The 26,902-nt window shown below is 44.8% G+C and overlaps 1 protein-coding gene across 6 annotated transcripts in view; it reads right to left on the bottom strand.

Moving 5' to 3' along the window:
* Positions 1-2,432: 2,432 nt before the first annotated feature.
* Positions 2,433-26,902, bottom strand: part of LOC144179670 (zinc transporter ZIP10-like) — a 148,648-nt gene continuing 124,178 nt past the window's right edge. For all 6 annotated transcript variants that reach the window (XM_077708120.1, XM_077708115.1, XM_077708116.1 and 3 more), the window contains 9 exons: positions 25,692-26,299; positions 24,299-24,461; positions 20,120-20,289; positions 16,647-16,823; positions 15,131-15,226; positions 13,906-13,987; positions 10,303-10,455; positions 8,284-8,471; positions 2,433-6,307 (listed from right to left, as the gene is read on the bottom strand). In XM_077708120.1, the coding sequence (XP_077564246.1) occupies positions 6,179-6,307; positions 8,284-8,471; positions 10,303-10,455; positions 13,906-13,987; positions 15,131-15,226; positions 16,647-16,823; positions 20,120-20,289; positions 24,299-24,461; positions 25,692-26,299 (1,766 nt within the window). In that variant the 3' untranslated portion in view covers positions 2,433-6,178. The remainder of the gene's footprint in view (positions 6,308-8,283; positions 8,472-10,302; positions 10,456-13,905; positions 13,988-15,130; positions 15,227-16,646; positions 16,824-20,119; positions 20,290-24,298; positions 24,462-25,691; positions 26,300-26,902) is intronic.

The raw sequence follows: 26,902 nt of genomic DNA, 5'->3' as shown, positions 1-26,902 counted from the left end.
GTTCGGGTGGTAAATGCCGCGTCATGGGCTTCTTGCGTGCTTTTTTGGCCTTCTTAGTTTCCTCCAGCAAGTGTAGCCTTTGATCAAGGTTATTAAGGCGTTCGTCGAGGCGTTCGCCAGTGCCGCGTATGAGGCGCTTCAAGCGGCTGAGATAGACTAATGCGGGTGCAGCAGCGTGTGGGATGGCGGACAAGGGCTCTAAGCTGCTTCTGACGACTGAGGCGTCTGAGGTCAAGGATGCTGTTTCTGGGTTTCTGTCCGCTTGGGGAGTCGGGGTGCTTAGTGATTGCTCCCGAGTTATTTATTCCATTTGTGCGAGGAGCTGCTCGATGAGATTTTCAAGGGTTGCGGTGCGTTGGGCTGTCTGTTCGAGCTGTTGTTTCAGCAGTGCATTTTCTTCTTGAAGCATCTAGATAAGGGTACCGGGGGATGGTGTGATAGTGGGTGCGGCAGGAGCAGCGGGTGTGGCGAGGGGGGGAAAAGATGTACAAACAGTGAGTGGTGGTGTAACAATGGCTGACCAGCTTACTTGTTCGTTTGGTTCGTTTGGTAATGTTCGTTTGGTTGGCAGTCTGCCTTTGCTGCTGGCTGGCATCGTAATTAGGTGCAGGTCGATGGCTGTTCTGATTGGGGAATTTGTGCCGTAGTTGGGCGGTGGGTGGCGGCGGTCGTAGTTTCTTTTTGCACTCTCTGCTGGCCGGGAGGTGATCTAGTCCGCAGAGCTGACAAATGAGTTTGCAGTCATGGTCTGGTTGGGGACCAGGCGCGTGGTATCACTGGCAGATGGCGACGTCGGGATTGGGTCAGACATCTCGTCGGTGTCCAAGTTCACCGCAGAGTGTACAGCACTGTATGGTCTGGCGGTAAAGGCGGTAACGGGTTAATAGGCCATACGCCTTGATGTGAACCAAATGTTTTTCAGACTTCATATTTGCGATGTCGGAAGTTCTTTTAGATCATAGAAATGTTTTCACAATTTTAAGCTAGAAACTAAAGTTTTGGGCATTAAAGGGATAACGATTAGTTAACACACTCATGAATTCTTGCCGACATTATGTCACTCCTCCCCATATTGCTTCACTGCGGCACGGAATTAAAATCTTTTTAAATATTTCGAGTTTATTTCATGGCTGGAATAGAGCTGATAGAGTTACTAAAGACTACTTTCAAACTAAACAAAAGTTGTATTTTGCCTTCACGGCCCATTAAAAATCACGGTGCACACACCTTAGGTATTGCACGTTTCAAAATTTTAAATTAGCAATGGCGCCACACGGAGACATCGTAATATTTCATAAAGCCAGCAGTCTCCTTGCCAAGGAATAATACATTAAATAAAGGTAGTGTCTATTCTCACGGGAACCATGAGAATTAGTCGGAAATTTCTCACAGCAATCGCCTTTGATTGACTAAACAAGCCACCCGAAGATTCTCTGGGGCAAGTATTCCTTAAAGGGTCTATGAAGACAAAATACAACTTTGGTTAACTTGAAAGAGTTAGGCTTCAGTACCTCACGCAGCTCCATTCCGGCCACGAAAAACATTTTTGAACCGATACAAACGCAAGAAATACTTAAGGACTTTCAAATTTCGCGCCACAGTGACGTCTTATCGGCACGAGTGACGTCATATGGGCCATCACTAAAAACAATTTTCAGTGTCTTAACTGCAGGTTAGCATTCAAGTGATTCGATCAAACGGAACTGGTGGCCCACTACAATCGTCCAGTCATGTGTCCTGGCAATTGATCTGTTCGGCCGCCGTCAATCGCCCAAACAAGATTCTGTGACGTCATTGAAAAGTTGCCGGAAGCTGGCTAGCGAGTCGCCACTCCTCCACGTGTTTTCTTTAATATCTCCGTTATTTTCCCGAAGTTTGCAATGACATCGGTATCATTGTTATCACGACAGAGCAGTCTTTCTAATTAACCAAACTTGTATTTTGTCTCCATGGCCTCTTTAAAATCTTTGTTCTACAGCTGCTCATGTGGTGCTGTTGTATAGCACTTGCTTTTGAACTCGAAGGCCGAGGTTAGAGTCTGGCGTTGATGAAGATTTCCTTTTTTAATCTTTCTGATTTTTCGAAGTTTCGCTAATTGTTATTTCGCTTTTTTCTATTCTGGTTATTACTATATCAAGAGATTGACGCACACGGCTTCTAGAATGCATTGGATTAGGTTCAATATATGTTGTGTTCTGTGTCGTTGGGCTGAGTTAGGCTAGGCTTGTTGCAGTTGGGCTGAATTTGGGAAGGTTATGATACGTTCGGTGAGGTTAGGTTATGTTAGGTTACGTTGGGAGCTAATATTATTCAGTGATTTTTAGGCCAGTCACCTTTTAAGAAACTGCCGTGAGAATTTCCCGGAGGCAATTCTCACGGCTGCCATGAGATTAGACGCAGCCCTAAATAAAATACATTCTAGACAATACATGAAAAAGTCAGGACAAATATTTACTGAAAAAAGACACTTTAAATTGCTTGTACGCATACACGCAATACTCAAAATCACACGAATATTTTTTTCTGTTCTGAATGAGAATATACATTTTTTGCTACAATATTTACACATTGATAAAAAGACTAACTACTGGGCTTCCTCAATCACCAGTCCCAAACTGCCTGGGAGGTAAGCAAGCACTCAATTTTCCTACGTATTCACACGGGACTTGCTGTTTGAAGAGAGTCAGACTATTTGCAGGCTTTTAAGGACTGGTAAATTGAGAACAGCCAGGAATTACAGGAAGACACTATGACATAAGTACACAAGTTCGTTGTTTGGCAAAAGTCATCAAGTTCATCTGATGCTACGACCTTATTAAGTGTCTAGCATCATATTTGACTTAAGCGAAAGTTGACTTAACAGAAAGGGGATGGCTTAGATCTGAAACAACCCGTCACAATGCATACATTTGTTAAGTTGGTTTAAAGGCCCCTGTAATTAGTAAACAGCCTGTACAAACAACATATCTGCAATAAACCAGATTAGATAACTTGACGTTCAACAAAGGCAAGTACTAACACCCGAAAGGCAAGAAAGCCAGCACAAAAATACTTTGCATCTTACACCCTTGAGAACAGAACGAAAACTCGAAAGACAGTAAGACAAAAAAAGATGGGTCAGGATTAGGGTAAGAAAGGTAGTGTAAAAGTAGGGTCAGGTAAGGGTAAGGGTGAGGATAAAGATATATACACATGTATGTTCACAGGAGGGATCATCACGCGCACATTGTGCCCTGCCTGATTTCGGACATATCTTTGTACGAGGTAGCGAAAAGCATCTGGTAATGCATGGCTTGGGTTACGAAGAAAAAAATGTGTTGCAAGGCACTCTAATTTAATTACACCATAGACGCTGCCCACCTTTTTTTGTTCATTGACACACATCAGCAATGCTTTTCACTTCCGTTACAAAAATAGCGTAGACAGTAAAATAAAAAAAAGAAAAACTAATCAAGTTCCATTCAATTGTTACTGTTTCTCACATTAGGAGCACATTTTCACATCACCAACAGGGCCTTTGTGACATTCTTTGCTCTGCCTCACTAACTATCCTTGAATGGTAAGCTGCCTAGGCCTGATAGTGGCTATACACATCGAAACTTGACTAAACCTACTAGCACAGCAGCAACAGCAAACATTGCTGGTGAATTATTGCCAAACGCTACCTACGCCAAGTAATTGTTGCAACTAAAAATTACAACACTTGTTTGATCAATCAAAAAGCAAAAACCCTAAAATAACTTTTGTACAGAATTATTAAACTGGGCAATTTCAAGCATAAGAAAAATGAGAATCCACATTCCGTTGCAACCGTTACAAGTTCCTCTCACGGTGGCTCTTTTAGGTTTGTTATACATTTTTAGAATAAGTTATCCCTGCCCTTGCTCCAAGCCCTAATGTATGGCATCACAGGTGTATAATCACACTATAGTTACCTCCGCCTAGCATATCCATGGATGAAAATAGTTTTGCCCTAAATTATTCAGGTATACCTCACATCAGATCACATTGAAATTACCTTCCTCATACCACACTGAACCAGAAAATATTATATAAAACCCTGCCTAAAAATTATTCTTACATATTTTTGCTTCAAATTTGTACCTTCCACAGGTTTGAAATAAATGTATTTTGTATGGCATTTTTTCAATGCCTCAATTTTTAGCATTTTGGCTTTGCTGCCACTGGTCATGTAATTTCCCAAAATACTATTGCTTGATTTCATCCCATTATGCGAAACTAAGCGTCGATATTGTAATATACTCATCACTTTTTTTGTTGGACCCATTATTCTAAACAGCGTACAGGCTCCACCCAGAACTAACTTGTAAGGTGCTTCTAAATAAATATTAAACGAATTACTGACCTAGACGTTTCTATTTAAAGCATTCAACCTAGCACAACAATTGCTGATCGTAACTGATTTAAACAAAAATTATCTACTACTCACTGTACTCTCCTGCATTACTGACAATATTTTTGCGAATTAGCATAACCAATTTGTGCATTGGTTTTGACAGGCCCTGCTGACAACTGGTTGACAGGCATGTCCTTGTCTCCATGTGATCGAAGTACGTGGTTTCACTACGAGGCAGCAAACTTGATTGGTTGAATGATTGATTGATTTATTGATTGATTTTGAGGTTTAATGCACTGCCACTACACAGGTGATGAGATGCCCCGTAGTGGAAAGTTGCTAAAAAATTTTGACCACCTGGGGACCTGTAACGTGTGTCAAAATCTCAAACACATGGGCCTGTTCACCTCCATCAGAAAGGGGGCCGCCGCGGCTGGGAATCGTACCCACATCCTTGGGCTCAGCAGTACAACGCCTTAGCCACTGAGCCACCGCGGTGGGTAATTAAAACATCAAATAGTCTCGATAACACAGCCAGGCACTGTTAATCCAATAGGCTAGGCTTTAATTGGCACCCTGAAACATGTACGCAGGACTAACCTTGTAGTTCTAATCAACATCCGAAATGAACAAGAGCTAAAATGAATAAAAAACTACAGAAGTTTTTTTAGAGTAGGACACTGGACTTCTTTGCTGGCTAAAGTGACTCTCTGGAACGGAACAGTGAGGTTCAGGGGTCTTTTGGCTTTTAGAATAATCAAAGGTATGCTATAATTATTATAGAGCACTAAGGACCCCAGAATTAAGAAGCAGATAACAACAACAACAACAAAAAAGAATCAAAGCGTAAAGCTCGGGAATCTAGCGTGTTACCTCACTTTTTTACCCTTTTTGCTTCACATGGGTAAATATTAACGATACAGTTAATGCTATACCTATCACACTCAAAGTCATCCCGTGTAATATTCAGGAACAGAACGCTTCGTGCAATAGTGGGAAGAGCGCGCTTTGAAACCGCAGACTTGCTAAACTGGACCTTCAAAAATTTTGATTTCTCTGCACAAGAAAGAAATATGCTGCCACAAGTTTCGTACATAATAATAAATAAATCAGGGCGCCCTCAAAATCGTTAGGAGCTACAGCCTGAATAAACAGATGCAAAAGCAAATATCTGAAGAATGAAGTACTTCCAGTGTAACTTCGATAAACAGGCTGTAAACGGTTTAAAAAAAAAATTAGTGTTCTGTCAAGCCACAAACCGTGGAGTGCATCTACGCCAAATCACCAAGCGAGTGGCCGTTTATAAATGACTAGCTAGTTTTGCTCCAAACGTTGCCAAACGTTGCCACAATAGACATGTTTTTGCCCCAAAATGGTTAACAGCCAAGTAACTGAGCTGCAAAGGTTTTGTAGCCGAACAAAAGATCATTGAAGCTTCTGAAATAACAAAAACACCGGGGCACATCAACGTCACATATTTTGCTGCGTGCAGGTCAGCTATGCAAAAGTATGACAAAAACAAACAAATAAACATACCGTAATCACACCTAAACTATTAAAAAACTAAAAACACTAGCAATTGCGCATTTTGTGGCGAAACAAAAACCACACGTCACTCAATACGTAAAACGCCCCATGCTCGCCATAGCGCCACAGAGTAAATGACTGTGTATAAGTACACTATAATACACGAAGTGCTCTGGAAGACACATCGCTGTGGAGAACAGCTCACGCGAGTCCCTCCACCCAGTGTTCTTTTCAGGCACGTTTTCCCAACTTTCTACATGGCTGCCGATTTTCAGAGGTGGGAACGGCACACGGTCAGATGTTCAGCTTGTCTTCGTAGATGGCTATGACGCACATGAATGCGATCCCCCCCAGCACTCCCAGGTTTTTCACGACAAACATCTTGAAAGGGCTCTTCCCCCTGTATTGCTTGAGCTCGGGCAACTGGTAATAGAAAAGAAAACAGTGCGGTATAAGCCATTAACCAACTGATTGATTGATTGATTGATTGATTGCAGGGTTTAACGCGCCGACGCAACGTAGGCGATGAGGCGTGCCACAGTGGAGGGCTCCAGATTAATTCTGATCACGTGGGGATCTTAACGTATGCCGAAATCTCGTACACACGGGCATTTTATGTGCAGAGCACTTTATGGACTCGCCTTGTGGTCGTAGCTCGCTAATGGTCGATGTCAAGCGACTGCCGGAATCAGGCGGCGCAGCGAGATAACGGACCCAAGTAGAGCCTGGTGTACCGTCGTAGGGGACTGGGAGTTACGCTGAGGCTTCAAAAACCAAGCGGTTTAAATAGCCATCCGTTTGAATCTCGTGAGCCGCTGGCGCTTGGCATACATCTCCCCGTTGTTTAGCGTCAAAGAAAACTGCGGGTACATTTGAGGCAAAATATACGTAATTAACCGGCAGCGCCCGCATTCATTTAGTTAGGAACGCTCGTTGGGTTTGTTTCACGACATTTAGCGAAAAAAGCGGCGGCGCAAGAAAAAAATGGCGCGTTCGAAATGACTCAGAAAGGCTCCAGCCGTTCAAAAAAAAAAAAAAATTCATTTCGAAATGCCGCAGAAAGGCTTCATTCAGCTGCTCAAGAAAAAAAAATGGCAGGTTTGAAATGATGCAGAAAGGCTCCATCCGCGCAAGAGAAAAATTACGTGTTCGAAATGACGCGAAACAGCCCCAGTATACGAAATTAAAGTAAGCACAAAAAGAACGGAACTCCTGCTGGCGCTGCTTCAGGCCGGGGCTGTGCGAGCACTGCGAGGGCGGGAAATTTGAATTGCATATTCATCAAGAGAGGAGTGAGACAGGCCGGTGAAGAGCGCGATGGGTGGTAGCAGTGAGCGAATCACGGCGCCACCACCCATTATGGTGAATCACTGATCTGCACTTCGGACAGCTTTCACATTGAGTGGAACGGCTTTTTTTCGCCTCAAACAGAAAGGAGCCGCTGCGGCCGGGAATCGAACCCGCGTCCTCGTGCTCAGACGTTAACCAACTACTGGCTGTGTTCTGAAAACGGCTAATCCGCGAGTTTTAAATGCAATAGCATAGGCAACAAGTGACATAAAAAGCACAATCTGCCTGTTCTGTCATAGAAATAAGGCAACGTTTGAGAGGCAGAGTAATACAGAAGAGGGAAAAAGAGAGATAAGGTAGAGAGAAAGGCATGTCGGTTAACCCTAAAATGATGTCCGGTAAGTCACCCTGAACTGGGGAAGGTGGCACTAGGAAAGAGAGACAACACAAGAATGAGGAAATAAAAAAAAAGATTTCAAAAGTCTGCACATCCAAGTTTGGCCCCACTACCAGGCTTTTTTAAATGCAGTCACAAAGGCCATTAGATCTTGGGAATTGAAGGCTGTGTGAAGGGGCTCAGAGGCGATCACGGAAATGATCAACACCTGAAAATTTTGCTTTGCTGAACAGGCGCTTGTTCAGCATGACGGAATCTGGTTGCCTCAGTATACGGCTACCAAAATAATGGTTCAGGTTTAGCGCTTCTTAACCTAGTTATACACACGAAAGGAACTAGACCATGCACACTAGTGTTTCGTGAAAGTGTTAGCCTTCGCTTGAGGTTTTGCAGCCTAGCGATGTCTATTGGATGATTGGATTTATCATTTCGCTTGCACTTAAGTGCCCACACAGAGAGCCCAGCCAGCACTGATCAATCAAGCGCAGGCGACGAAGTCGTTTCATCCTCGCCACGTGGAACCGCATTGGTGAATCGCCAAGCGAGTGCCTTTAAGGAGGGCGCAAATAACTTCCTTGCAGTGATCTTGCACGCTCGTGGTTCAAGGTCACTGCGAAAGGATGAACGCTCTTGAAAGATGCGGCGTTCTGTAGAGCTTAGGAATTGTATGCCTCGTTAGCAGATGCTGCATAAACTTAGGGTTATAACTCACCATGTCAACAAGCGCAACGTAGAGAAAGATGCCAGCGGTGACGGTGAGTATCCAGTCCCGTGCGGCCGCCTCTTCGCCCAGAAGAAACCCGGCGTACAGACCTCCGAAGGCTGCCAGTGCAGACAGAAAGTTGAGGAAGAGAGCTCGACGGTAACCCAGTCCGGTCGAGATCAACACCACAAAGTCACCTGCGTATAGCGCGAGTACACTTTGTTAAAACGTGAATAAATAGAACTAATGGGCAGTCACTTTAAATTAGCTATGTTTTCAGTGCTGTGCCATGTTACGCCATTTTAGTGCGAAACTAAACAAATTTTCAATATTTTCTGTACTTTTTCAGTTCAAAAAAGGTATGTTGTGGTTCATATGGAATTCAGCGAGTTACCAAAGGCTAGTTCCTTCAAAATGAACAAGGTATTTTGTTTTCATGGCCCCTTTGGGTGCATGACCTATGCTAAGTGCCCACAAAGACAGACCTTGAATGACAAATTTCTCCGTACACCGCTAGTTGCCTTCAATCCGCACAAAATTCGAGCAAAATATAAAATCTCTCAAAAAAAGTCAAGTTAACTCTGTAAGCAAAGAAAAACTTGATTTTAAGTACCACATACACGCGATTGCCCTGCATAGTTTTGAACCACGTCAAGTTGGAAAGCAAGGAATGCTATGAAGTAGCAAATGTCCTTCGCATATATAAGTTCGTTTGAACTTCAATATAACATATTGTATTGCATCTCGCTCACTTGCACTGAGATTTTTTCCACCCCCTCTTAGCACATGCAGGTGTGTTATACAGTTTCTCAAAGCCTGCGACAGCCTTCAGGCCAAATTATCGCAGATGTATAGTCAACAAGGCAGAATTGAAAGGATCATTCTAGGACACATTTTTTGCTTTCATGCTCTATATTTTGTGAAGCAATCATTCAGTAACCGGAAATAATTCCACATCAGCATGTTTGATTGCGTTTGCAAGGTGTAAGCCTGAAAATAAAATTTGTTTACGGTGTGCTTGCTTTTATGGTATAAATTTTAGTCCTTTATCTAACCAAATCACTTATTTGGGACAGCAAAATTTTAACACTAAGGTAAATTTCAGTCGGGAAGTTAGAAACTCTTTATTTAGCCAGGCATTTCGACACAGCTGTCCCCAGAGTGATACAGTACACATTTTGTTTTGTAAAATGTCCATGGCAAAGTCGCTAGCACAATTAAAATATTGTCACGAAGCCAAAGACGACGCAGTTGCCTTCAAGAAAAAACAAGTTTATTGGAGCGAACTTGTGCTCCCCTAAAAACTCAAAGAATACACAGGCGGCGAAGCAGCACTCAACAAAGTGACGTGCGTAGGCGAGCGTCGATGAATCGAATGCCGCGGCGTAGGCTCCGCAAGCATTTATCTTTAGGCGCGAGTGTTTCTGGAACCGTCGAATAACATCCAGAACAAATAAGAATATTCTAGGCTGTTCGCGTTAGTTCGGAACGCTCTGCCTATCAGAAGAGATAACACATACGGCACAGAAAGAAAGAATGGAACAAGCGCTTCCCTTGGCACACACATAACACAGACCGGCGCAGCTGGGCGTTAAAAGCAAAACACAAATAAACAAACCCATTGCATGGTTCGCGGCAACATTTACAAAGGGGATAAACCACAGAAAGGCGACTGATATAAATAATGCACATTTATTTGCAAATTCTAATTAAGGGCAAGTGGGGAAAAAGCTTTTCACTTTATTTCCTTAAAATATTAATTAGCCGTTCAACACTGTAAAGAGCATATCTACTTTCACCAGGCAGCAAGTATCGAACAGTATAACAGATCATGAAAATGTTACATGATAAGTAGCATTACAATAGGTGTAGTATTACTGATCATAAAAAGAGGTTCTGTCGTACTACAAGTGTACGCACACGTACCGAGGTAATTTTTTAAACTCCAAATCAGCCCCCTGGAATGTCTAGAATGTCTTTCCACTAACTGCATCTACTTCTTTCATCGCATTGGTCATTTCATCTTACCGAATTCATGTGGAAGCTCGTGGCAGAACACGGCCAGCGATGTGGAGAGGCCACTTTTGAGGCCGGAAGAAAAAGCAGCGCCGATGGCCAGACCATCAGCCACGTTGTGAATGGCGCCACCAATGATCACCATGGCAGCCAGCGTCGACATGCCTGGATAGACATACCGAAAATGGCGATAAAAATTCCTGCTCTTTGACATTAGGACATTTGACCCAAACATTGACAAGTTCACCTTTGCAGCTACACTCAGCCAAACAAATCAAAACCAGGCGCACGTGGAGTGGAGTGTTGAATGCACATCGCTTTCGAAGGTACTCTGGCCCTTGTCAAGAAATAAGAAAGGAGCTTGGACCGACTCGATGATAATGCCGTGCATTTCAGTATTGGCTCGTTAGTGAGCGTGAATAATTATAACCACTCAACGAACAGGGAGAACGCATGCCACCTGAACCTCGCCATCAATTTCTCCTCCTGTTCGCGCGCATTCAACCCTCCTCATTCGACCCCTCCTTCATCGTCAAGCAGATGAGAGAGATTAACTCTGGTATTCTGACTACCTCCCCCATTCGAGCCTCTCGTCGAGGAGATTCTTGAAAGCGATTTGCACACGTAAAAGCACTGCGGTATCCTCCAGTCAGTAGAGTCAAGGAAACACAGACTCAGACAGATTAGAATACGGCCATAATTATAGTGAGGCATCGAAAGGTAGACATATAAATATATCGGTAGATTTATATACTATACACAAATAGATATTGGGATAGAAATACATACAGATAAAGTGAGCGACGCTTGTACGAAAAGATTGGGCAGAAAAATTACGGGGAGTTGACTTTTGAACACGCATGGTTAAAATCCCCACCACTGAGAGCGAAAAAAGTCAGTTGAGATATGCTGTGTTGTGATTAGAATGTCTCAGTTAAGATGTTGGATATAATAAGTTCAGGAGTAAAGTTTGGTAACTGGCCGTGTGACTGGATTGATTGTGGGGTTTAATGCGCCGATGCTTCACAGGTGATGAGGCACGCCAGAGTGGAGGGCTCTGGATTGATTTTGACCACCTGGGGATCTTTAACGTTGGGCGAAATCTCAAACACACTGGTGTTTTCGCTTTGCTTTGCTTTACCGGGAAATTACTGTGATTTAAATTATTTAGGTACACCTGGCAATCACACGTAGAAACAAGCCAGATAATGCATGGCATTGTGGAACATGAAATACTGGAATGAGTGTGTGTGTGAGAAAAACGTGTAATAGAGGTAAGTAAAAATTAAACAAAAAAAACCCACAATAGAGGACGGCATTTTCTGAGTTCAGAAAACCGTGACTTGTCACTAATGCTCACAAGAGTGCAACATTTCATCCCGCAACATTTACTTCAACAACTGAATGCTGCCTTGCAAGACAGCAATATCAGCATTGCTGTCGGCCAACTTCCTTGAAAGCAACTTCGAGGCTTGTAAAGCAGTTTATAAAGCCCAAATCGAAAAAAAGCACTGTGAAGTTAGATGTTCAAAGTAATCACACCAGCAGAACAGCTATGTGTATAGCACTAAGGCAGTAAATGATAGATACATTTTGGCATAAGCAAATCGGAAGAAAAGGCTTTGTTTATGCAAAATGCAGCAATGAAGAAGTGGCTCCAAAGTTTTTGCTAGTTCTGAGACTACAAAAAGATTTCTCGCCCGTATTTCTGAGGGAAGGTATAAAAAGCTTAGGGACCACCGGTCTCAATACTGTCGTCACCAAGCAACTTAATTTTGCCCAGAAAAAGGCAGTGCATGATTTGCAAGTGCGACAGAAGGCTGACAAACGAGACAGTAGCTGTCAGTAAAATGTCCCATGTCAAAAGTATTGCCGGCTGCTTCGCTGCCTCTTTATTTTTTGCAAGCAGACCACTTGAGAATAAAAACAAAAACAAAGGCACTCCTAAAGCAGTGGTGTGATAATGCATATTATATAAGTGAGAAACGTAAACGCAGTACCATCTCGTTCAAAATAATCGGTTGACAAGAACTTCCGCACAAACGCAAGAAGCGCCTCATTGTTGGTTGTTTTTTTATTGAAGCATCGTTTAATCTGTTTAATCGAAACCAGAATTGCCTGACCTAAACAAAACCAAACGGAACGGAGTGTAAGTAGAACCGAAAATATAGTCAAAACCGCAACCAGTTACGCAACCACGGTGCCATTGTGGCGCCCATCACTCGCAGGTTTCTGCTTCTGGCAGATTCTGTTTTTTTAGCATACTTTGCACACTGCACTTGCATCTCTTGCTTTTGGGTGCAATAGGCCTGGATAAAGCCTTACGCAGGATAAAACCTCTAAAACGTCGTTCGAGCCTTGAGACCACCGACTATGACCCTGGGGTGACACCTGTGCCGGTGGAAACACCAATCCAAATGTTGGGAAGTTTCCGTGAGAACAAGGTTCGAAACTCTTTCTGCCCTGCCTGCTAAGCGCTGGTGGTGAATTGAAAAATTTCTGCGAGAGCTAAGGAGCCATATATAATGTTGTTTTCGCAAACCAATTAGATGTAGTTCCATTGTATTTTATACGTATGATGAGTGGACTACTGAACTCTTTTATAGGAAAACTGTATATGCAGCTCCCCACCCAGTTTTTGCACCTATGTGGAACAAAAACTTGGGGCCCCGGTTGAGCCACGGGGGGGGGATTCTAAGGAACAAGAAACACAGGTCTAAGGTCCTCCACATTTTGATACGCCTTATATTGACCCTGGTAAAGTGTCTGTCCAGCAATTCATTATTGCTTAGAGGTAAAGTCGACTTCAGAAATATCAGTTTAATGATGGTCTCTGTAAGCTGTCTTTCTCGCATCATGTGTTTTGCAGTGAAGCATGACCATCTATGGAGGGAGTATGGTTACAGCCCCACTTATTACTCCTCTTCACAGCCACTCCCTCGTTCCCAAGTCGTGTATACTGCAGTGCTCACCCCCCTTCCCGCACGCTTTTTGGCGGCCCCTTGTGCAATACACTAGGGCCTGTGCTGTGGTTGGCGTAGCCGTGCTATAATAACAGGCCATTGTCCCTACACACCAGTAATGTGTCCTTAGTCTGCGACCTAGAGTTTGAGCTACTGTTCTTATAATTCAGAATACGGAACCCACAGTATAGCTACTATTCTTATAAGTCAATATAGGGAACCCACAGTATAGCCACTGTTCCTAGAATTCCATATAGGGAACCCACAGTATAACTAGACTTTAACGTAGCAAATACCACCAGAGCTCCAGCTTCACTAGATTTCCCTTTTCCCAGGGTGGAAGGGCTCCGATTTTAAGTCAAAGTATCAGGGCAAAAACCATCTACGGCTTACTTTTGTACTATAAAGTTTGTGCCCATTAAGTACCACTGTTGCTGTTAACTAGATTTGAAGTCGCACAATGCTGAACCTGTCCTCTCTATAAACAAACTTCTGATAAACGGGACATAATTTCCCTATAGCTTCAGGTTCTGTTTAACAAGCACGCACTGTGCTAGGTTTTCGAGGTTTAAAACTGCCATAAATAACAGGCTGATTTAGAAACATTCTTGCAATGATGAAATGAAAAGTTCACGCTTGGCGTAATACGAACCACAGCAAATTGATCTTGATTTGAATACCGGGGCTTGTGGACTTTCTTCGGTAGCCAGTGAAGGAGTGCTTGAGCAGTGCGCCTGGGCAAATGTTAGAGGAAGTCACAGCAGCAGTGTGCATGCCCGGCCATGCTGATTGCGGTACTATATGGCCAAAACTGCGCAGGAAAATACTGACAGTGAGTGACTAATTCAGCAGCACAGCCCTGTGTTGTAATGTACTGTTTGCTGTCCGTTGTCCTCAGTTGACTGCTCATTTACAGCACATCACCATCTTGTCACTCCTATTTCCTAATGTAGTCACAGTACCCAGAAGTGCTCAAAAAGCTCAATGTATATGTCTAACAATATTTGTCTATGTCATATGTGTTACAAAATATGTCTAACATGTCAAGTCTATATGTCTAACAAAATATGTCTAAATAAGCAGCAATTAAGACTACCAGATTCATAGATAAATAGTTAAAGTTGTTCTCCAAAGCCTCTCATAACACTCAGGACAAATCTTGAGGTAACTGATCCTATAACAAGGTTTTAAAGATTTTTGTGAATTTGAAAGTTTAGAATAACAGCAGATTATTATGCTGAGTTTTTAAGTTGCAGGGCAAGAACAGAGGGATAAAAAAATTTTGAAGACTTTCTTAGGCCTAACGAATAGTACTAAATGCAGAATGCATTTCTGACACGCGAGACAACGGAAGGCCATGTTTTGCTCTGGGTGGGTTGGTTCACTGCTTGCTAGAAGTGTTTTTTTATTGTAAGCTTTAGGTGCTGAACCTACATCTGCGCTATGAGTTGGGCTGTAGTAGAGCGGTGCGGATTAATTTGGGCCATATGGGAGTCTCCTAATAACACGCCTCGAAAACTCAACACACAGGTGTTTTAATTTTTCGCCTGCATCAAAGAAATAGCTACCACAGCTGGCATGGAGCCCTACGTCCTAGGTTTCAGCAGGTCCAAGTTCGATTCCCAGCCGCAGCGGCCGGTTGTCTGATGAAGGCGAAAAGCAAAAACGCCCGTGTGTACGAGATTTCGCCGCATGCTAAAGATCCCCAGGTGGTCAAAATTAATTCGGAGCCCTTCACTACGGTGCGCCTCAACGCCTGCGTTGCGTCGGCGTGCTAAACCCTACAATCAATCAATCTAGGGTGGAGGCATTTCATTGCACTGTGAACAGAGACCGAGAAAAATACACGCTGCGACCAGTAAAGTTGCGGTGCTTACCAACTCCACATTGGATTCTGTTTTAGAAGAAACCTTCGTCATGTGCAGATCCCCAGGAATGTTTTTAGGAAGGTGGCTGTGTCCATGACCTTCATTCTAGGGAAGAAAGAAGGAAGCAAGGAATAAGTCTCACAGTAGAAAATGAGCAAGCGTATTTTTAGACCATGAAATAACTGCAGATTCTCAGCTTATAACCAATCACAACTAAAGGTACACCGTAGCTACTGCGATTTATGCTGTAGTTACTGTGAGCTTTTAAAAAGGTCATGAAGACAAAATAAAATTCTTTATTAAAAAGACTGCTCTGAGCCGGTAACAATGACACCGATTTTACTGCAAACTTCAAACAAATAATCAAGGCATTAAAAAAAGACATGAAGCAGTGGTCCGCAGCAGCCACTTTTGGGCCTTTGTATATGACGTCACAGAATTTCGTTTGCGCGATAGTCAGGTGTTTACCTAAGTTACCGCCTAAAAACATGACTGGCGAATGTAGTGGGGCTTCTAGTTTTGTTTGATAGTATCACTTGAATGCTAACATGCAGTCAACACACTGAAAGGATGTTTTCCTAGTGTTTGCGATACATCTGTGGTGCAGGCTGGGCTCTCTTGCCCATCTCACACTCTGTTGGCCTCTATTGTGTCCCTGAGGCCTATAACACATCACTGCAGCGTGAAATTTGAAAATTTGACTATTTTTGCATTCTTTCATTTGAAAAAGAATCTTTCGTTACTGGAATGAAGATGAGCGAGCTACGAAAGGCTTGTTCTTTCAAATTGAAGAAAGTCGTATACACTCAAACCTCGTTTTAACAAAGTTGAAGCGGACCTGTATTTATTTTGTTATATCCGTTATTTCGTTATATGAATTACAACAGTTTACCGCAATGTATGCTCAGTTGGGTGCAAAACGATAAGCATGCAAAGAAGGTAATCACCTTGCGGCCCACTGTAGCACTAAGCAACCACGCATGCGACAGAAATCGAATAGATGACAAATATTTTGTTTTCTCAATGCGTCCTCTTCCTATGTTATTATCTGCTAGACATAGCTGGGAAAAAGTCTGTGATGCTCCTTTGTTTTCGGACATTGCAAGTGAATGACTTCCTTTTCAGCGGTGGCCGCTGCCCTGATGCTGTTTTTGCCATTGCCACGGGCGCCAAAGAAACGATGTAAAAAGTCAACCGTATCGAGTACCTCCGATGCACGTCGAACGCGTGTGCATGGGAGACCACGCCATCTTCGTCATCTCTTGCGTCGGTTTCTCCGGTGCCATCAGCGACAATAGCATCGTCGGTGGGCCGTGATGTCACCGCGAAAACTTTAGAACAACCGCGTCGAACAAGTGTCGAGCTCCGCGGAATACTATACGCACCATAGTCGGGGTTTCTTTTGGGGGAGGGGGGAGCGACTAATATTAGTTCGTTTGACGAGACAAACTAACCCTGGACTACATCCAAGGGGCCAATTAATGCTTCCTGCATTATATTTGAAAGTTCTGCGTTGCATACGAACCTCTTCGCGGCCGAAGATTGTACTGAGGGCCTCGAAGACGAAGAGGCCGTAGATGGCACCGATGAGGCCCAGCTGCTTCCACATGTAGCTGGGAACGAGCCCTTCATCATCGTGGTGGTGGTGGTGCGAGTGGCCTCCTCCCTCGTGGCCCCCATCATGCGTGTGAAGGCCAAGAACCTGGTAGAAGCAAAAAAAAAGCTCAGGTGAAACACTTCCGAACCTAGTTATCACGAGCGAATGCTAAGAATATGCATGCAGTCTTTCGTGAAAGTTCCCTTTTGCTTCAGATCCCATGCCCTGCATTAATTATAAAGTCCGAGGGAGCCACAAAACACTTCGAATTACCCAAAATTCCAGTAATTCAGAAAGCACAAGAACAGCATTTTACCAGTCCACCCGCCGCGGTGGCTCAGCGGCTAAGGCGTTGCGCTGCTGAGCACGAGGTCGCGGATTCGATTCCCGGCCGCGGCGGCCGCTTTTCTTATGGAGGCGAAAAGCAAAAACGCCCGTGTGTACGGGATTTAGGCGCACGATAAAGATCCCCAGGTGGTCAAAATTAATCCGGAGCCCTCCACTACGGCGCGCCTCATCACCTGCGTTGCGTCGGCGCGTTAAACCCCACAATCAATCAATCAATCAATCAATCATTTTTACCAGTCGGCAACACTTGATTTCATTCTTCGTTTCATTCAGAACCTTGACTTCAGTTGACTTCAGCGTGTGACACGCGTTTCTGTGATAATATATAACCCATCGCTAAAATCGAATCCTGAAGCGTCCACGAAACAAAACTGCTCACACGGAACTGTTCGCAACAAAGAAGGTTGAGGACCACAAAAGAGAGATGCTACGCTGGTGCGAGCCTCAACTGAACTGCCGCTTTATCGACTGTGCCCTGCTTCTGTTGCAACAGTGCCAACTAGAGCCACTAAATAGGCTACGCTTAAATTGACATACACCGAGGCCCTTTAAAGTTGGTTTCACTGCTTTAAACACTTGCATTGCTGGAAGAACAGCTTTTCGGGAAGAATGTTAGCTGTGTTTTGGTGAGAATATGGAGGCCATAGGGCCATTCTACAGCATGTCCTTATGCGGCAAAGCTTTGACACGTATGCTTTACAGGTAAATAAATGAGTTTTACTGCCGAGTTCCCGTAGAAATGCTTAGACTTTCAGTCTCCCCCAATTTTTTTCTATATAACACGGATTTGGGGAAAGAAATTGTTCACACCACTCTTGCTTTTTGATGGACTTTTTGCAGCAAATGATGAATTGCAGCAAAATTAACTGTTTTGCCAGAATTACTGGTGCTATCCTCATGTAAAGTACAAATACAAGACCATATAATACCTTTCTGCAGTAACAACGAGTGTGTTGTAGATGGTGCCGAGAAAGCCCTTAACACTTTAAAAAGACCAGCATAAAATGTTATCCATTGCTTCTTGGAATGTTCCAAGAGTGATTTGATAAGCAGTATAGCGCTAACCACATAGAGCGATTTTTCCGGCGACGCGACTAGCGACGCGACTAGGATCCGCAGTCGCCGAACCGAAGTCGCTCGCCGAGGCAACCACATGACAGCGACGGCTCGAGCCAACGGCTCGAGCGACTGAGGATGGCGATTTCAATGTTGCCGCACTGCGCATAGTAACGGGCTCGGTACATTTTTTTTGTTCATTTGTCATAAAAAGCATGACTAAAAAGTATTACGCCTTTCTACCTTGCTTTTTGCACTTCATTGCATCTCTAAAACTGGTTTCGGTTAGCGATAGCGCACGCTTTTTCTTCTGCGCCTCGTCTCTCGGATCCAACATGAACGCCGTGAAGAATTCGCTTTCTTGACGTCGTTTTTACCACACGGGTCTCATCCAGTGTGTGCGGGAGCCTTCTTGCTTCTGCTTCAGTGTGTACACAAGCTTTGCCACGCAAAGCTTTCTTTGCCGCTGCACCGCAAACGCCGTCTGCGTGGATATAGTGCCTTCTAGGCACTATAGCGTGGATTTGCAAAATCTTCCCCCCGTTCTCTTCCAAAACCGGATGTTGCGGGCTTACGTAGGGGCTCTCCTATTGGCTAGTCACTGAGGCCACTTCCGGGACGCGAGCGGCTGTTTCAGGCGACCCAGAACCGAGCGATTAGATGAGCGACTTGGTCCGCGGCGAAAAGTAGTTCGTCGCTATTCGCGTCGCTCCCCAAGTCGCTTGCAAAATCGCTCCATGTGGTTGGGGCTTATGATTTTGTTATCTGTCACACTTCTTTAAATTAAATGCGTTGCTGTTTCCAAAAATATGTTAGCTCAGCTTACGGTTGAGTAAAATGCAGAAAGAAGAGGTGCAGTTTTTACTCTGAGACGACCAGGCAACTTTCTGGAAGGCAAGACACCCTAGAATCTCTTTTAAGTGCGAATGCACTTTAGAAGCGACCCCAAACCATCCACCGCCGGCGGCGGCGGCGGCGTCCGCAGTGCTCCTCTATATTTAAAAAAGAAACAGCATCCGGCGCCAGGTTTCGATCCGAGGACTTTGCGGCCGCAGAGCGACGCTCTACCGACTAAGCCACGGACGCCACGCTGATATCAGCGTGAGTAACGCGCCTTATATCTTTAACGCATTCAAACTACGTCGTCAGCGGCGTGCGTTGGCGACTCAGCGGCGTTATAGCGGCTTGATAACTGCGTGGTGTACACGTGATACTACAAACCCGATGGAAGAGATGGAAGAGAAGGCGGCGAGGCGGTGGGCTGCGGGGGCCGAGCGCAAGCGCCGCAAGCGGGCCGACAACCGTGCATTCGCACTTTCACATTCTCCCCCACGGGGAAATGCGGGGGAATTTTTCGAATTGAAATTTTGGGCGTTTAATGTTCCGAAGCTACATTTGGGCTATTAGGTGTGCTGTAGTTGAGGGCTCCCGATCAGTTTTGACCACCTGGGGATCTTTAAAGGGGCCATGCAGACAATGCAAAACTTTGGTTCATTCGAAAGATTGCTTTGTTAGAATCATACTGACACCACTTTTAACGCACATTTCTTTAAATAAGCTGTATAATTAGGGAAAAGGAGAATGGCCATGCGACCCACTAGCTCATTTTCTACAATACCACCTATGATGTCATATGTTTCCAGCTGTACGATTGGCGGAGGCCGGCAAAAGAAAACGGAAATTAAATTATTCAAGGCTTATATGCTTGGTGAACGAGCTATTTGCACTTAAATGTAATGCATATTCATTTTACAGCAGTAACAATGGTGGGGTAAACAATGAAAGTTACGAAAATGCACGTAAACATAGAAGTACTGATGCCCACTGTTGTTGGTTCTGGTACACTACGCTTGTCTTAGCTGCACAGCAGTCCGCTGCTTTGAAGTTCTCTTACACGACACTGGCCGATTGGCGTACGCGACGTTCTCTTACGTGACCCTTTTTCTCGAGGACACCCCATGTTTCACGAAACGATTACTTTCTACCGCGTCTGTTACCTGCGGGATGAGGTGCAGTAGGGCATCGCCAGTCATGGTGCCGAAGGAGAGTCCGATGAAGCCCATCATGATGTAGTAGTAGGCATGCCTGGCGAGGCAGGGCAGAAGGAGCACGCCCATCAGCGAGCAGAGGCTGATGACGAACACCGACAGCGTCCCGTACCCGTACACTGCGCCAGAAGGACGGCAGCTGCGCTGTTAGCCACCTGCCGCAGCAGCAAGGGAGCAGCGGAGCGACACTTCAGGTACGCTGAGCAAGTTAGGTTCTCCTGGTAGCGCAAGTCGACGCTTTCACGTGCAGTAGTTGCACGTGGAAGTGAAGGGCTCGTAACAATTTAGGTCAGTTCAGGTGTCCCTGCGAACTGGCCAAGTTGGAATTGATTAATCTTAGACACTTATTGCGCCCAAACGTGGAAAAGAAAGGGTATTAGCACCTGTACGTGTTTTCCTTTCTGGTCCCCATTTGTGTACGTACGCTAAGCATCAACGTTGACCTTTCAGGTGCACTGAAATTATGCGCACATGAGATCAGTATTCACTGCACTGCCACCACGATCTTGTCATCAGTCGCACAACGTTTTAGCCACTGATGGAATGCAGTAGGTGGATCACTATTTTTCTGATCTAAGCAACGAAAGTTTGAGGGCCATAGAATGGTCTGTAAGCTGCACTAGGGACCAAGTGTATTTGAAATGCATCGGCAGGTGTGCCGTCCTCCACTTGAAAATAACTTTGAGAGAAGAAAACAAATTTACTTTTGCATGTCTCACGTGCACGGGATTCAAAAGTAAGGAACCTGTTTGTCACAATGCGGTAGGGGCAGACGCTTAGTGTTTGTGCCTTCAGAATAATTTTAAATAATTTAAATAGAAGAATAATTGAAATAGAATAATTTTGTAGCTAAAGGCTCTACTCAAAGTTATTTTTAAACGCAATATCAGAAAACCTAGGTCTTCCCAACAGAGGCGAGATTTTTGCGAGGCTGGGGTATAACATGAACTTGCTGCAAAGAATTACGAGGAATTCTTAGAACTTTCTAAGGAGGTGAAGGCGAAAGCCCAGTTGGACTTTGTGGTGAACTTTCCGCTAGTCTTGCACACCCACTCACCACCGTTTTACCAAACTATTAACACCACCCTTCGTAGCTCCTCCCACGTAGCTCCACCCACCTCCCACTTGCTTGCCATCGCCAGGAGCCTCCCGTTAGCTCCTGTCAGTACGTTCATATCGAAAGGCGGCTCGTGATACACGTGTAGCAGCGGCCTGATTCCTTAAGCTGGTGCGAAAATTCTAGCTCTCACTTCCCAGCTTGCGCAACCTACTTGTTCTGGACAATTTTTTGCACCTCAAAACAAAGATCGAAAGCTTCCGCCCCCACCCGTCCTAAACACAACAAAACAAGGAGTTCTTGATAAGCCTTAGCAAGACAAGACCACATTTTGACTATTGTGCTTGTGGCCGCATGAGCATGGTGGCCCACAATAAATAAGGAAATTAAACGACTGAGCATGAATAGAAATGTCTTGCACTGGAAGACCCATGTCATTAAAGAACATGAATATGAATGAAGCGGAACAAAGCCTATTTTATAGGTTGTGCGCATCGATGAGAAAGAAGGCAATTTGTTTAAATTTAGGCCCACAAACTTCTAGTCAGCATTCGGTGACCTCGCACACAAGTCATGCTATATGCTATCACATCTAAGTATTACAGCGCGCTTGTGTTTTGTTCTTGGTTGGATTAGTTGTTCTTAGTACTTAGTACCAAGGACACACTTAGACAAGTACTTAGTTGTTCTTAGTACCAAGGACACACTTCCCAAAGTGTGTCCTTGGTACAACTGTAGCAGTTATGCCAAGAAAGGGCCTATTGACACAGCACGCTTCACTGTTTTTGCCAAGGCAAAGTTTGGCATAGAACTTCTTTCCCCAATATGCACTACCTTTGAAGTGGTAAATGCAGCAGCAAAACAAGGAGTGACATGTTTTTGTGTTTGGTATACATTCAGGAGAATACAACCCCATTTTGCTTTTCTAGGCATCATTCTTCTTTTCCTAAAATTTTTGAAATTATTCTAGCCCCTGTATTCTGTATTTCCTTTTACTCTCGAGCCTCCAGTCAAGACGATTCTCAAAGGCGACTTTTGCGAGTAAAAGTGTTGCGGTATCTTTTACTCAGCCGAGTCGAGGAAACCCATGGAGTAGCGGACAGACTCAGAGTACGGCGATAAGACAGTAAATCACTCTTTATGATGTAGTACAGCCCAGCATGCTTATAACAAACATATGGATAAATGTAAATCAGTTCGTTATATCAGTTTTCGCTATATCCGGACATAAAATCAATGTATACACGTGGTAACGGAAACGAAAGATTTGTTCATTATAACCAGGATTTTGTTAAAACCGCGTTTGCTATAGATGGGCTATACTGTACATGTAAAAGCCTTGGCATTGTATTGTGCATGTGGCATGCTAGTATTGTGAGTGCCGCCATGTTTCACAGCTATCTTGATGTAGAAGGTTAAAGTAGCCCATCGTCGTATGCACCGCGTTGATGAAAGTTGTAATCGCGAGTTCGATTCCCGGCCGCGGCGGCCGCTTTTCTGATGGAGGCGAAAAGCAAAAACGCCCGTGTGTACGAGATTTCGGCGCACGATAAAGATCCCCAGGTGGTCAAAATTAATCCGGAGCTCTCCACTACGGCGCGCCTCATCGCCTGCGTTGCGTCGGCGCGTTAAACCCTACAATCAATCGATGAAAGTTGTAGAAGTGTCGCGTAGAAAGCGGCATGTTCATTCTAGGCTTGATATGCTGTCGTGGTGCTAACAGTGGTGTGCATGTGTCCTCTCACTATCATCATCATCCTCCTCCTCCTCCCTATGCAACGTTTTAATCCCCTTTCAGGTAATATGACTGAGAAGCCTGGCAAATCATGCTTGTTAGCCCGACATGCAAGCCATTAGTGTTAATTGTGTTATTTGTATTATTTCAGCCTCCTGATGATTTTAAAGAGTACTGACACGAAAATTTTATGTTCCATTTTTATTGCTTTTATCGATGCTTAATGGTTTGGCAAACCTGACACTGCACTTTAAATACTTCAGCGTGTGATAATTAACTGCATTGATTGGCCTGAAAAACGTTTGTTTCAATTTACCCCGCTTTCAGCCCGAAAGGTGCATACGACAGAACCCCGGCATGACCTCACTGCTTAGTGCGGATGTCAAAACACTGTGGAGGCCGGTGGGGGCGTTGCTTCTTCCGCGCCACTGCCGGAGCTGAACGGCTGAGCTGCCTGAAGGTGCTAGGCCTGCCATTGCGGCAGAAATTCGATTACCGCTTTCAATAAAAGTCCCGATGGCGACATCTATAGCGATTCTAGGCTATATTATCACTTCCTTTCCCGTGCGTGGAACTTTATTTTTGCCAACAGTGCCTTTCAGGGACGTGGTTATGCCTGTATCTTTGGCTACGTGCACCTGTTTGTGAATGCGCCGGCGCCCAGTCGCCGCTCGGGGCGCCGCGCCGGCCGCTCACGTGAAGTGACGTAACGAGTTTTTGACGAGCGCTGTCCACGTCACTTTTTTTGGCTAGCACGGGACGATGCCACGCTGATGTCCATTTGCTGAGTGCCGCTCCGCGTGATGTTCTATCGGCGCGATAAATGAGATCCAATTAAGTACGTTCTTCGCATCGCAGGCGAAGAACGTACATTACGTACATGTACGAAGACTCGACATCCGGCGTTTTCGTTTTTCACCTCCACTTGAGAAGCAGCCACCGTGGCCAGGATCGAGTGCGCGTCCTTGAATACAGCAGCACAACGCCGCAGCCAACGCGATGAGCCAGCCAACATAGCTAACTAGTGCTTTCGCATTGAAACGTTTGCAACAAACATACACGTGCAGTCCTTGTGAAATAGTGCAGGGAACGTCTTTTACAGAATGCACAGGAGGCATATGGAATCAGTTTGTCTTCCAAGTACTAAAGCTTGATGTTGGGCTAGACGCATACACATTACTGCTTGAAAAACAACGCAGAAAACTTGGATAGAGAAGAGGACAACCATAGCAGTTGTGATGGTCATCTATTTTGTCCCGATTTTCCGTGCTGTTTCTCAAGCAATATTTAATAATCCTTCAAGAAACGTGACGAATGAAACGAGATGCTGACTCACACTCAGCTGTGGTTGGCCGGTGCGAGGCCTGCGTACCCTGGCGGCAGACGTCACTGACCGCCTGCTGAATGAGTGCTGGGCAGAGGTGGAAGAACTCGTGCCTGCTGATGGTGCCGTTCTCAGACCGTCCAAACTGACTTATCAGCTCCCCGGGGCTCCAGCACTGGTGGATGATACAAAGAAAGAGCATTTGCATCCTTATTAACAGCGGAGCTGTTTAAACTGTCTTCTGTCTGTGCAGATTGTTAACCGGAAATTCCGCTCGGCGAAGTGGAGTGGGGAAAAATGCAAGGCCAAGAAGTGTGGGGGAAAGTGGCGAGGGGGTAAAGAGCCCATGAGCGGGTGTCGGGAGTGCGTGCCTCAAGAAAAAAACTCTTCCCGTGTTCGGAATAGAACCTGGGTCTCTCGTGTTATGAAACTGCTACCTGATTGCGCTATTTTTGCATTCGGGCACAGAGCATTTTTGGGGGGTTTGGCTTAGGACTTTGGCTGAGTTGAAGTGGACTTGGGCTTTGGTCTTTGGCAGTTTGGATTTAAAACTTTAGGAGGGTGGGTAGTGGGCTTTGATTTAAACCAGTTTACTTGGAAAAAAGCTTCGTTATTTAACCATCTTCCTCTTAAAAAAGGGGCAGACCTAAGAAAAGCCAAGTTAAAGCTAGTGCAGTCCAGTAGATCCGCTGTTTCCTCAGGGTTCGCATCTCAATTGCAAAGGTGGCCGACTTTGTTTATGCGAGAAATAAAGGGGGGGGGGGGCTGTTTGTGGATTTGCCAAATGGACCAATCAACAGTGTTTTGCTTTCGCAGATCTTCAATATCTCGCAAACTGCATGACGTGAACAAAAATTTCTGTAATTTGTTTAGATGTTGGAGTGCACTCTTAAGTGGAATGCAGGTCCCCTTTTTGAAGCTTTATGGCCGAAAAATCCAAACTGGCAAGAAACAGTGATTTGAAACTGAACCAGTTCACAGTTTTAAATCAACTGTGAACTAGTTCACAGTTTTAAATCGCTGTTTCTTGCCAGTTTGGATTTTTTTGGCTTCAACAAATTAGAACATGAAAAGGCGTTCCAAGTTCCTGCTTCAACATTCAGCTGGCCTATGAAGCATGCTGTAAAATCGCGAGAGGTTTTTAACTCGCACTGAAATATCAACCCCGGTGTTCGCATTTCTCTTTCATGAGAAAAAAAGAAAGATAGCCACCATGGTTGGAAATATCCCCCACAACATCGAGGCTCTTAAGCGCAAAAAAAAGGCTGAAGCACTGAATCAGCACTGCGGGTTGAACCTGAATAAAGTGAATGGTGCACATGTAGTGCACTTCATTTACCTTCGTCCTTGCGCTGTTTCTTATCATTAAAATAATGTTAAGCCAAACTACAGTTGGTGCACTCACCTTCAGCGCGGAACTGGTGTGATTGTGGCTGTCGTGCTCCGGCTCCGGCGGAACACTCCGTCGTCTCCTTGACAGCGCTGGCTGGCTGGACGGTATTTTTTCGGGTGCTTGCACCACAGGCTGGTGTTGATGGTGCTGGTGGTCGACTTTGTGTTCCTCGTGGTCGTCATCAGGGTCGACGTGCTGTCCAACATGGTCGTGATGCTCCGAATGATCGTGAGTGTGACCGGTTGTGGATGTGCTCACTGCTGGTGGGGTAGATGTCAGGTCGGCAGTGGTGCCATTGCCTTGGTGACTATCATGAGTTGAGTGCTGGTGACTATGTTGGTCCTCATGGTCATGGTGACTGTGATCATGGCTGTGGTCATGGTCATCGTGGCGATGCTCATGATTGTGGTCATGGTCATCATGGCTGTGCTCATGTTTGTGGTCATGGTCATCATGGCTGTGCTCATGATTGTGGTGATGATCATGTCCATCCTCGTGGCTGTCATGACTGTGGTCGTCGTGATCATGGCCATGCTCATGGTCGTGGTCATGCCCGTGACTGTGACCATGGGCAATCTCATCTGAGGCAAGGCGCAGCTTCTTGAGCAGCCTCTCCAAACCTGCGAGTAGGGTAACATCGAGGAAATGTGACACATGCTAGAATCACAATGTTATTCAGTGTACGCCTAAGTGTTTCTCCTGGAGCTCGTCCATTTTATATCTCAATGCAAGTGCTGAAACACGCAAATTGATTTATTGTGGGGTTTAACGCGCCGACGCAAAGCAGGTAATGAGGATCGCCGTAGTGGAGGGCTCCGGATTTATTTTGACCACCTGGGGGTCTTTAACATGCGCCAAAATCTCGACCCCACAAGCGGTTTTGCTTTTCGCCTCTATCAGAAAAGCGGAAACGCTTATCCAATGCTTAGTGGTTGGTTCCTGATGGCGTGGTCTTGTGAATGTTTAAAAAGTGCTCCATAAGCAATTCACTGGACTGCACTGAGTATGACTTGCCATTGGTGCCATTGGTGTGGAAGACAACCAGGCAGAAGCAGTCATTCAAGAAGATTTCAGATGGCTCTAATAAGTAACCTTAGACAAAAAAGTGCTTATAGCCACAATAAAACGATGTTGTGTGCCTAATTTTTTTCCCCATTTCATGGCCGCAAAGTGAGGGGGTCGACCTATATTCTGGCTTATATGGTAGGTTAGTTTTCTATAGA

Source organism: Haemaphysalis longicornis, unplaced genomic scaffold (genome assembly GCF_048455015.1).
Source record: "Haemaphysalis longicornis isolate Haplotype H1 unplaced genomic scaffold, Haemaphysalis longicornis Haplotype H1 scaffold_4, whole genome shotgun sequence".
Classification (NCBI taxonomy): domain Eukaryota; kingdom Metazoa; phylum Arthropoda; class Arachnida; order Ixodida; family Ixodidae; genus Haemaphysalis; species Haemaphysalis longicornis.
Note: the sequence above shows the minus strand (reverse complement) of the source record. Positions and strands in the feature narration are given on the sequence as shown.